This window comes from Polypterus senegalus, chromosome 10 (genome assembly GCF_016835505.1).
Source record: "Polypterus senegalus isolate Bchr_013 chromosome 10, ASM1683550v1, whole genome shotgun sequence".
In the NCBI taxonomy this organism is placed as follows: Eukaryota; Metazoa; Chordata; class Cladistia; order Polypteriformes; family Polypteridae; genus Polypterus; species Polypterus senegalus.
The window spans coordinates 149,946,761-149,957,781 of record NC_053163.1 but is presented as its reverse complement, the minus strand read 5'-3'; the positions used below and the strand labels follow the sequence as shown (position 1 = coordinate 149,957,781).

Sequence of the window (11,021 nt, the reverse complement as noted above, 5' to 3'; positions counted from 1 at the left end):
TCCCCATTTGCATTTGTCTTCGTTCGGAACTAAGTGCAATTTAAAATAAAACCCTTTCCTTCCTTGTTGCAACAAGTAGGTTCATTTTTAATTTTCTCTTGTTTTCCTCAATAAGAAAGTTCTATACTTAATTTTGTATTTCTTTCATTTTTATATACATCTTTTCAATCAAAGCTTTTTCGTAAATCTCTTTTAATACTTTGCCTAAATAGCATTTGCCATATATAATGCCTAAGTATTACATACAATGCCTAGGGAAAGTATAATATTAAAATAATTCGGATATTTCATACTTTGCCCAAAAATGGCAGGCATTCTATACAATGCCTGCGTTTCATACATTGTCGGTAACAAATATATTATTTTCAACTTTTTAGTATTGGGTTTGTTTCAGTATAATTTTGTAATCAATATTTTAAAACTTCCTTTAATATTTCTATCCGTTACTTGCTCCATCTATTGGTGAAATCTTTAACTATTCTTCATATGAAAATTTAATTTCTTAATTAACATGGATTAATTGATCAATTAGTGAAACGGATTATTGATTTCATGTATTGTCATCGGAAGTGAGTAAGTATACAAAATTTCAAGTCATTTGGACAATAGGAAGTGGGTTAAATATCGATTACAAGATTTGTACCAGAAAACAAACAAGTTAAAATAAACGTGGTAATAATAATAATAAAAAGAAGTAGTAGTCCAAAAAAAAAAAAAAAGACTTGCAATGTTGGGAAGGGTGTTGACTAGTAGCACAGCAAACTTAAAAGGACAAACTCTGTTTTAAGCTATTAAGCAACTTTAGAAACAAACAATGGTGATGCATGAAAATATTTTTTTCTTGGGTGGACCTATGCTATTTGTGGAATAACATAAAATCAAGAAAAGTGAAATTTGATGAGAGATATTAAATATTTGTACAGTACATTGGTATACCTTGATTTTGGAAAAAAAAACTTTTACATTTATGTGTGCATATTTCCTGGTGTGTGTGTGTGTGTGTATATATATATATATATATATATATATATATATATATATATATATATATATATGCACACACACACACACAAACTGTATTTCTCGTGAAACCCCACATTTAGGATAAAGCTGTACTTTCAAATATTGATTCTGCTTAAATGTGTCTTGTACACATTTGACTGAATATTTAAGGCTCATAAAGGACAATGGGAATCAGGGCTGCAGAAAGCCTGGACGTGGGTACCTTTCTCGTAGACTTTAGGTATTTGCACATATGTAACCTGGCCGAATTAGTCATCCAGAGACAACACTCTGTACATTATTAAATACAATAACGAGCACCCCATCAACTTTCATTCTTTAAATAAATGTCAAGCATTTAAGTCTAGCACCCTTTTCTCCTCCATGTAAATGAAATGACTGGAGGAACTGTTAAACAAATGTGAAAATTTGAGACCTGAAGGCATCCAACCCAAAGTATTTTTAGCCAAAAAGTTTGATATGTTTAGTACACAAAGTGAAGTTAATTACATTTCAAGTACCATTAATTCATGCAACTGCCATGCAAATACAAATTTGGCTAATGTTGTCTTCTGTTGCAAAAGATTTGATAGCCAGAGATTTAAATATTCTGGCTTATCAAATGAACTAATGGGTTCTCTTTGCCTATAATGATGGGGAGCATATTTTTGGCCCTTAGCACTCAGACTATTACCCACAGAAGCACCCAAAAGCTTTCTCCACAAGACATATTAAACATTGTGCTCTAATTAAAAAAGAAAAAAAAAATCATACATATCACTCAGGTTACCAAGGGATATCAGCTTTGTTTTGTTGTTTCTGTGTTTGTTTGTTTTTAAACTGTCGTCCCAAACATGGTTTCATCGAGATCCTGATCATCCAAGTCATCTTCACTGAGAGAGAAATCCTGGTGGTTAGGAACCCGATCTGGACTACAATTCGACTCGGCCAACTCATCAAGGATCGCCCTGCCCATTGCCAAATCCACCCCTCCTGTTACTGGACCCAAACGTTCAGCCTCAGAGATGAATGACAACAAGTTGTCTAGAAGTGGACGGCTCTTACAGATATTGTCCAAAAGCTGGCTTCTGTGTCTCAGTTGCTGGATTAGTCCATCCTTTTCTTTGACAAGACTCTGAAACTTCTGAATGGTTTCCTCCGACTTGCACAGCTTTTCATGGAGGTAAGCAATTTCCCTTGGACACAAAAAGAAAAACAAAAGCAGCACGGTCAGTATGTAAACTGTAAAAAAGGTTAAAGCTAATTGAAGACATGGGCCACTGAAATGAGATTAGAAATGATTTGGCATTTAAATTTGAACAGAGAGTTAAAGTTACTTAGAAGTTACAAAATATTACAAACCAGTAACGGCGTAATGCATGATAACGTGCACTGAATCCACTTGACTTGAGCAATCCTAGTTTTCATACACTTTTTCTGTGCGTTTAGCATTCGTTTGCTCAGACGTTGATGCACTTGCTGTTTCCTGAGAAGTTCTTCTTTTCTCCACCCTAGCGGCCTGCTTCTTCTCTTCTTTTGTCTGCATCTTTTCACATTAAAACTGATTAAGTCAGTGTTTGTGTTGCAATTACTTAGGACGTTTTCTTTAATTTTTCACTTAAGCTGGCACTTAAATCATTCTTGAGGCAGATTAAAGACTTATCAAGAGGAAGTGACAGCGAAGGTGGTAGGGAATGAGAACGACGCCCTTACACACGCACCACACGGCTGCCCTGCTGGCTGCTGCCGAGAGTTGATTCTTCAATTAAATGAAATAAAAATAAAAAGAGGAATGATCTTGGAGGTCAATCATCACCCCGAACACGGATAGTAGACGTCACGTAGTATATGTGTACCAAATTTCAGATCAATAGGTCAAACGGTTTGCGAGCTACAGATGATTTAATATCCTGGACAGACAAATGGACAGCCACGGTAGCATATTACATATAAAAACTAGCTGTGTAAGCCAGGGCTGTAAAAGAGCCTGGGTTCCTAGAAACTATTGAAATCATCAGGAAAAAAAAAAAAGAGTCGGCGGTTTCATTTTGTGGACATGCTCGTCCCCCTTGTGTAAGCAAATTTCTCTCTTCAGAGCTTTCATTTTGCCGATGTGCTTGTCTCGCTTGTGTATTAGCAGCTAAATGAGTTTCTCTTTCTTTGATTGAGTGCGTTTATAGTTCTTGGGATGAAACTGTTTCTGAACCGCGAGGTCCGTACAGGAAAGGCTTTGTAACATTTTGCTGTGGCCGAGGCAGCGTGTGCTTGATGTTGTATACCGATAATTCTCTTTCTGATCAGCTGCTGCTGTGATTCACACTCAGATACAGTGATATAAATACTCCCGAGTGGTGCAGTGAGAGTAATATGGAAAAAGATGATCCGCTGTGGCAACCCTTAAAGGGAGCAGCTGAAAGAAGAAAAAGAAGAAGAAGGTGCAGTGAGAGTAACAACACTAAAGCAGTTATGGTATTTGGAATACTATGGCTATTCCCTGGACCATTATTTTGTTACAAGTTAATTACAATCAGATGCATTACACTAATTAACAATATGCGGTTAGTTTCAGTGTATTTATAAAGCCACATCAGAAAAATAAAGAGTAACCACACAGGAACAGTAGCACTGCTTTGATGCTGGGTGCCGCCAGTCTACAAAACCGAGCGGAGAACTTGCATACGACAGGGTATGAGATACCGTGGAAAAGTGCGTGGCTTTACGCCATGTGTAAGTTTTATACATCGCAATTTGAACGTGGAAACGTTCTTATGCAACATTTCTGTGTGTACGCACCGTTTATGCATGAGGCCCCAGGGCTGTGGAGTCGGAGACAATTTTGGGTACCTGGAGTCGGGGTTGGCAAAAATGTACCAACTTCAACTCCTAGTAAATTTAAATAGTAATGAAAAAAATACAGCAAGTTCAAATGTCTAATTTCAAAAATAATAGTCATAATTAAGTACTTCTCTGATTTAAGAATAAAGCCCAGTGCATAGTTGTGTTACTACTAGTGTGAAGTTCAGCTGAGCTATTATACAACCTGACATTCACATATTGTAATCTGGATTATGGTACATTACAAAAATAATTTTCATTTTATTTCAGATACAATCTGTTTAACAAGTTAATTTGAGTGTAAACAAGTGTAATGATGTAGGTGGAGGTGTGTGCTATGGCCTGTGTGCTCAGGGGTTCTTGTCTTTTGTTTAAACTGGCCAATAAGGTAGAGAGTCAGCTTCCTAGCCAGTAGTTCTGTGGTTAAATGACATGTATGTTGCCTTCCTTCAATCAGCTTGGAAAATACATTAGCATATTAAATACGGAGGAGTTGGAGTTGGGGAGTCATGGTCAGAAGTACCGGAAACTAAGGAGTCGGAGTCGAAGGATTTATCTACCAACTCCACAGCCCTGCTAATAACCACACAGTTACATCATTCACCATATTTAGAGTTATTGTAATTAAACAGTTCGTTACACACTTCAAAGTATTCCACATTTTGATTTCATATCAGATGTTAAAATACAGGAAAAAGATTTAAAAGATGCTATTTACCACCATTGCTGAAAATGGTCAAATATTACATGTACTGTAAGTGCAAAAACATATCTTCTTCAATATAAGCGTCTTCACATGGAAATGGGTGTGTCTGTCTGTCCGGCCCTGAAGTGTGAGGCTACAGCATGAAGCTCAAAGTGCCGGCAAGGCGGCCCCAAATTCACGGGTCGGAAGAAGAAAGCATGGAGCTGAAGGAAAGCGACTCCGTCACCAAAGTGAGACCACCGAGGAAAGACAAACTCATTTATCCGCTAATGCACAAGTGAGGCAAGCACATCGGCAAAACGAAACCTCTGAGGAGAGAGAAGCTCGCTTAGCTGCTGATGGACAAGGGGGGGCGAGCACTTCGAAAAAACAAAACAAAATTGCATTTCAATTTTTTTTTCTGACGATTTCAAGTTTCTAGGAGCTTACACAGCTAGTCTTTATATATAAATATGCTACCGTGGCTCTCCATTTATCTGTCCAGGATTTTAAATCACCTGTAGCTCGCAAACCGTTTGACCTAATGACACGAAATTTGGTACACTTATACTACGTGACGTCCACTATCCGCTTTCGGGGGGATGATTATCCTCCAAGGTTATTCCTCTTTATTTTTATTTTATTTAATTGTAGAATCAACTCTCGGCAGCAGCCAGCAGGGCAGCTGTGCGGCGCATGCGTATGGGTGCTGTTCTCATCCCTACCACCTTCGCTGTCACTTCCCCTACCTCTTCATATCTTAAATCATTCTTGAGGCAGATTGAAGATTTAAGTGCCAGATAAGTGAAAAAATTAAACAAAATGTACTAAGTAATTGCAACACAAACACTGACTTAATCAGTTTTAACGTGAAAAGATGCCGACAAAAGAAGAGAAGCAGCGGGCCGCTAGGGTGGAGAAAAGAAGAGCTGCTCAGGAAACAGCAAGCGCATCAACCTCTGAGCAAACGAATGATAAATGTACAGAGAAAGAGGGTGAAAACTAGGAATGCTCAAGTCAAGTGTATTCACTGCATTTATTGTGCAGTGCGCCACTACTGGTATTCTATAATTCTGCATATTCCATAGTAGGCAGACAACCTGGACCCACTGCAATTTCCCCAGCAGACAAAGACTGGTGTGGACGATGCAATTTTTTATCTGCTTAATATGGCTTATTCTCACTTGGACAAAGCTGAGGATTCTGTTATTTTGATTTCTCCAGTGCCTTCAATACCATCCAGCCATCCTTGTTTGGCGGTAAACTCAGAGATATGTAGGCAGATGAGCCTGTGGTGTCCTGATAATTGACAATATGCTGGGCAGACCACAGTCCGTGAGACTCAAGGACTTTGTGAGCAACACTGAAGCACCAAGGGGAACAGTCTCCTTTTTTTCTTCACTCTCTATACCTCGGACTACAAATATAACACAAGGTAACGTCATTTGCAGAAATTCTCAGATGATTCTGCACTTATGGGGTGTACTGTATTGATAAAGGAGGATGAGACCGAGGAGGGGAGTCAATTTATTTCTTGGTGCACAGAGACTTTTTTGCACCTTAACATCAGCAAAACCAAGAAACTGGTTATTGCCTTTCACCACACCAAAGGCCTGTATGTCTGGTCAGTATACAGAGAGTAGATGTGGAGGTGATGCACTCCTACAAGTACTTAAGAGTCCCACGTTAATGATAGGTTAAACTGGTCTGGTCTCGAGAACACAGAGGAATTATATAAGAAAGCGCAGAGCTGACTCTTTTCACCTTAGAAGACTGTGTTTCTTTACTGTGGGAAGTGACATCCTTCACATCTCCTACAACTCTTGCAAGTTTCCACACTGTGGTGTGCCGGGCTGGTAACATTACTTCAAGAGAGGCCCACTGAATCAACAGGCAAATTAAAAGGGCAGGCTCAGTTGTGAGACGCACTCTGGACCCCCTGGAGGTCATTGTGGAGAAGAGAATAATAACAAAACTGAGCGCCATAATAAACAATTCGGATCATCCTCTCTCTGGCACACCAACACTGAGGACTTTTAGACAACTAATTATTCAGAAGACATCTGTCAAGAAACGCAACTCAGGCTCCTTTATACCAAATAGGCAATATACCTGTAAGCGCTACACAGTTCTCTTTCTTTCTAAATTTTCTTTCTTTCTTTTTAGTCATTCTGGTGTGTGTTCAGACCATAGTGTGTGTGTGCGTGTGTGTGTATATATATATATATATATATATATATATATATATATATATATATATACACACATATATATATACATATACATATATCTATTTGTGTGCTTATTTATTCAAAGAGCTTCTGTAAAGAGCCAAATTTCCCCCTGGAGATAAATAAAGTTTTGTCTATCTATCTTGATATAGATTTCTTGTCAGCTTTTAATACAATCCAGCCCTACATTTTAGTTAACAAAGTGATTGATCAATTCTGCTTGGACCCTAACTTGGTGGGTGGATTGTGGACTTTTTAACAAACAGAACACAAAGATTAAGTGTTGCGTTAAAGTGAGGCGGCCTTCTGCTGTTATGCACCTAAAATCTGGAATTGCCTGCCAATAGGAATTTGCCAGGCTAATACAGTGGAGCACTTTAAAAACACTGCTGAAAACATATTACTTTAACATGGCCTTCTCATAACTTCATTTTAATTTAATCCTGATACTCTGTATGTTCAATTCATTATAATAACTGTTCATGGTGGCTCTAAAATCCGTGGTGTCCCCTACTCTCTCTTCTGCTTCTTTTTCCGGTTTCTTTGTGATGGCGGGCTGCGCCACTACCATCTACTCAAAGCATCATGATGCTCCAGCATTGATGGACTAAAAGCCAGAAGTCTACATGACCATCATCATCAAGTCCTTCCTTGAGAACCCTAAATACAAAGAGGACTGTTTCATTTATGTTAGGTAGAATGCCCAGAAGGGACTGGGTGGTCTCGTGGCCTCAGAACCCCAGCATATTTTATTTTTTTCTCCAGCCGTCTGGAGTTTTTTTTTTGTTTTTTCTGTCCTCCCTGGCTATTGGACCTTACTCTTATTCTATGTTAATTAATGTTGACTTATGTTATTTTCTTACTATGTCTTTTATTTTTCTGTTCTTCATTATGTAAAGCACTTTGAGCTACATTTTTGTATGAAAATGTGCTATATAAATAAATGTTGTTGTTGTAATGGCTAATTGCAAAAGCATATCTTTAGATACCAATCCCTGAGCCAAGATTGCAGTTTATCGCCTATTTTGTTTTTCTTACAGTATATACAGTACAAATGACTGCAGCACGCACATGGACAGGCATATTCTGAAATTTGCAGATGACTCTGTCGTTGTGAGTCTTTGCAAGGTAAGGAGGATAGCCATAAGTTTGTACAATGGTGTGATCATTCATTTACAGCTAAAAATTTCTAAGACAAAAGATATGGTTGTAGAGACAGCGGAGATGGTGATGCACTACAAATATCTGGGGACAATCATTAATAACAGACTTAACTTTGATCTTAAGGAACAACTTTGTAGGACGGGGCAGACATGGCCTTCCTTTTTTAGGAAACAACTGTTTTAAAAGTGGACAAAACGATAATGACTTTGACTCAAAAGTCCTTTTATTGAATCTACTAGCTGTGCCACCTGTCTAAGATGAGTTGAACTCTAATTAATCAACGCAGGCCTCAGCGTTAACATTTGCAGTACACCATGCAATGCATATGCCTCTGTTATATGCCATTTGGTATGGGATTCGTAAAAGCAGTGTTAATATTTGTGAGGATACATATGTTGGAGTGACAAGTGCAATGCCCTTTATTACTAAAAATGTTTGTGATACACCATCTTTTGCAATGACACAAACATAGCAACCAGACAGACAGAAAGACATTTCTCCATTTACTAATGTGGATTGTTACATTTGCTTAATTTGGTAGGCTGCTCTTAAAGAGACGTCACCTACCCAGCACACCACAGTGTAGAAGACTACACTGGTCATCACAGAGTTGTAGAAGAGTATGCATGTGTATATATATGATAATGCTGGTTGTCAATTGTTTTATCTTTTTCTACACCAGATGCTATCAAATGAACAATGTCCTATGTTTTTGTACTTGCCTACTGCAAACATATTTCTATCTAAAATAATCAAAGTCGATCTAGTAACATATTGGCTGGATTTTTAAAGCAATTTAATGGTATCTTGATAAAGAAGCATCAATTTGCAGCAAAAACATGAACATTTCTGTGTGTGTCCAACATTTGACTGGCACTGTACAATTTGTTGTTGGCAGCTTTTTTACTGTATACAGTAAATGCACAATACATCCATCCCACCATGATCAATATGGCAGAAACGTCACTAATATTAAGTGTCACTTCCCATTACACCCAGTTCTGGTCAATAAGTCCTTCCATACTACAATCCGGTCCTAATCCCCGTGTCCCAAATGACATATAACACACAATTAGCAGCATTGACAGCTGGAGCCATGCGTGAGAACAGCAAACCAGAGCAGTCATTATGATGCCGCCGGGTACTCAGCTCAAATATCAGGGCGTGGCTGCCAGACTCGCAAACAAGGGAACCTCCCAGATGTCACGCAACTCGTTGTCAGCCCCCCAGTTATGAGAAAGGTCTTGTCAGCTCTCGAAATCTTACCTCTCCTTGGCCTCGCTGACCTCCTGCAGCGCCGCCCGCAGCTGCTCATCTTTTCGGATCAGACTCTCCGCCTGCTCCCGCACTGTGCGCTCTGCCACGTCCAACCGCCGCTCCAGCTCTGACACCCGCCTATGTACCGCCACCAGGTGCGCGTTGGCCTCCTTGATCTGTACGGGTGAGGGCAGTGACATGACGGGCAGCGGGTCGCCCGACCAAGGTTACCTGCTCATGCCCCTAAATGTGGATGACGGGCCCAACTCCCGGATGGGCTGCTCTTCGGTCACTTCTGGTACTCTCGAGTGGCCAAAGCTAAGCCTTTTTTTGACACAGGGGTGCATAGGAAAAAAAAGGGGAACAACAGCGAGTCCAGTGTGCCCTCCGTGTCTCTCTGCTTTAGCTCCGCGCCCGCCTCGGCTCGCTTCTTCTATTTTTAACACCGGTTGCCATGTGCGCGGCGTTCAGCAGCCGTAGTCGCCGCCTCGGCTAGTGACAGGTCAGCTTTATGGAGCCCGGGAAACAAAGTACTTAAAAATAAAATGGAAAAACACGTGCGTTTATCCAGCGTAATAATTACCGCCCAGTTCTGGCAGGCGACAAGAGTTAATCGTTAACTTTCAGGAACTGTCAACTTGCCCCAAGTTGGCAGCCACCGCTCGTTTACTCGCTCATTCTGCACGACTCCGGAACCAGAAGCCGCCGTGCTGCGAGCGAGTGTGCGCGTGCCAGTGCGTCCGCCTACATGCACGCGCCTCCCCTTTATTTAAACAAGGGCGTGGCCTGGCTGGCGATTACGTACGCAGCTTGAACTCGAGAAAGAAGATGTGCTGGTAGCAGAGCGACGCAAGAAGTTGTGCGATTTTTGAAAATTATCGACAGAACAATTAGTCATTTGTAAATGCAGTATTTATTACTAAAATAATTAGAATCGCAAAACGCTTTGAGCCAGTAACACAGTTGTGATTGCCACAGAACAATACCAAAGTGACAATGTGAAAAGTTGAAACGAAGGAGTACAAAGCCAGACAATGGTCAAAGTGACCTAGGCGCCGAAATTTTAAGGAACAACAAAATCAAGGCAGTGTTGCCTATTTTAACAAAATAAATAAATCAATAAAGTAAATTTACACATCTTCGTCTTTTCCCACTTCCAAGTGGGGTTGATGTGCTTGATTCTCCAAACAGCTTGGCACTGGTGCTAAGTCATTTTGTGCCCTAGGCCAAGGTTATTAGTGCGCCAACCGACTGTTTGGTACCTAACCAGTTCGACTGAGACCAAAACCCCTCATGATCTGCCCCCTATTTTTTATGCATTAATGGGGATGCCGGCCCTGCAAGCCAAGGTTATTATAGTTAACGAAAACTAAAATCAAAACTGAAACTATTATTAAAAAAAAAAATCGTAAACTGAAATAAAATAATTAACAAAACCGAAATGAAAAACTAAAACTAAACGAAACTATTAAAGCAGCTGGAAGGACTAACTGAAATAAAATAATAATTTACTCAAATGTTTTTAGTTTTCGTTTTTGAATGACTATTCTTGCCGTTAGTCTTTAACCCTTGTTAGTTTTAACACAAACAGAAAGTCATCCACCACGAGCATATATTCATCCAGTGAACGGTGGCTAGTGACGGAGGACGGGTGTTCACACAGCATTTGCGGTAGACAGAGCAAGCTGAGTGCGGGTGCGTAAAGCGTGAGAAATAGAAAGCGATTTGCGTGCCGCCTTTCTTCGTGCTTGTTGTATATCAGTATGTAATTCAAACGGCTGAAATCAGAATGTGCTGGTCAACAAAACGTTTACCATATGGACAGAAAAATCACGAGTGAGTAACGT

At 39.8% G+C, this 11,021-nt stretch overlaps 1 protein-coding gene across 1 annotated transcript; it reads right to left on the bottom strand.

The window, feature by feature from the left end:
* Positions 1-1,068: 1,068 nt before the first annotated feature.
* Positions 1,069-9,895, bottom strand: vmac (vimentin type intermediate filament associated coiled-coil protein). The gene is made up of 2 exons (XM_039767050.1): positions 9,184-9,895; positions 1,069-2,198 (listed from the first exon to the last, which is right to left on the bottom strand). The coding sequence occupies exons 1-2, from the start codon at positions 9,372-9,374 to the stop codon at positions 1,838-1,840; spliced, it is 552 nt and encodes a 183-aa protein (XP_039622984.1). The 5' UTR covers positions 9,375-9,895; the 3' UTR covers positions 1,069-1,837.
* Positions 9,896-11,021: the final 1,126 nt, after the last annotated feature.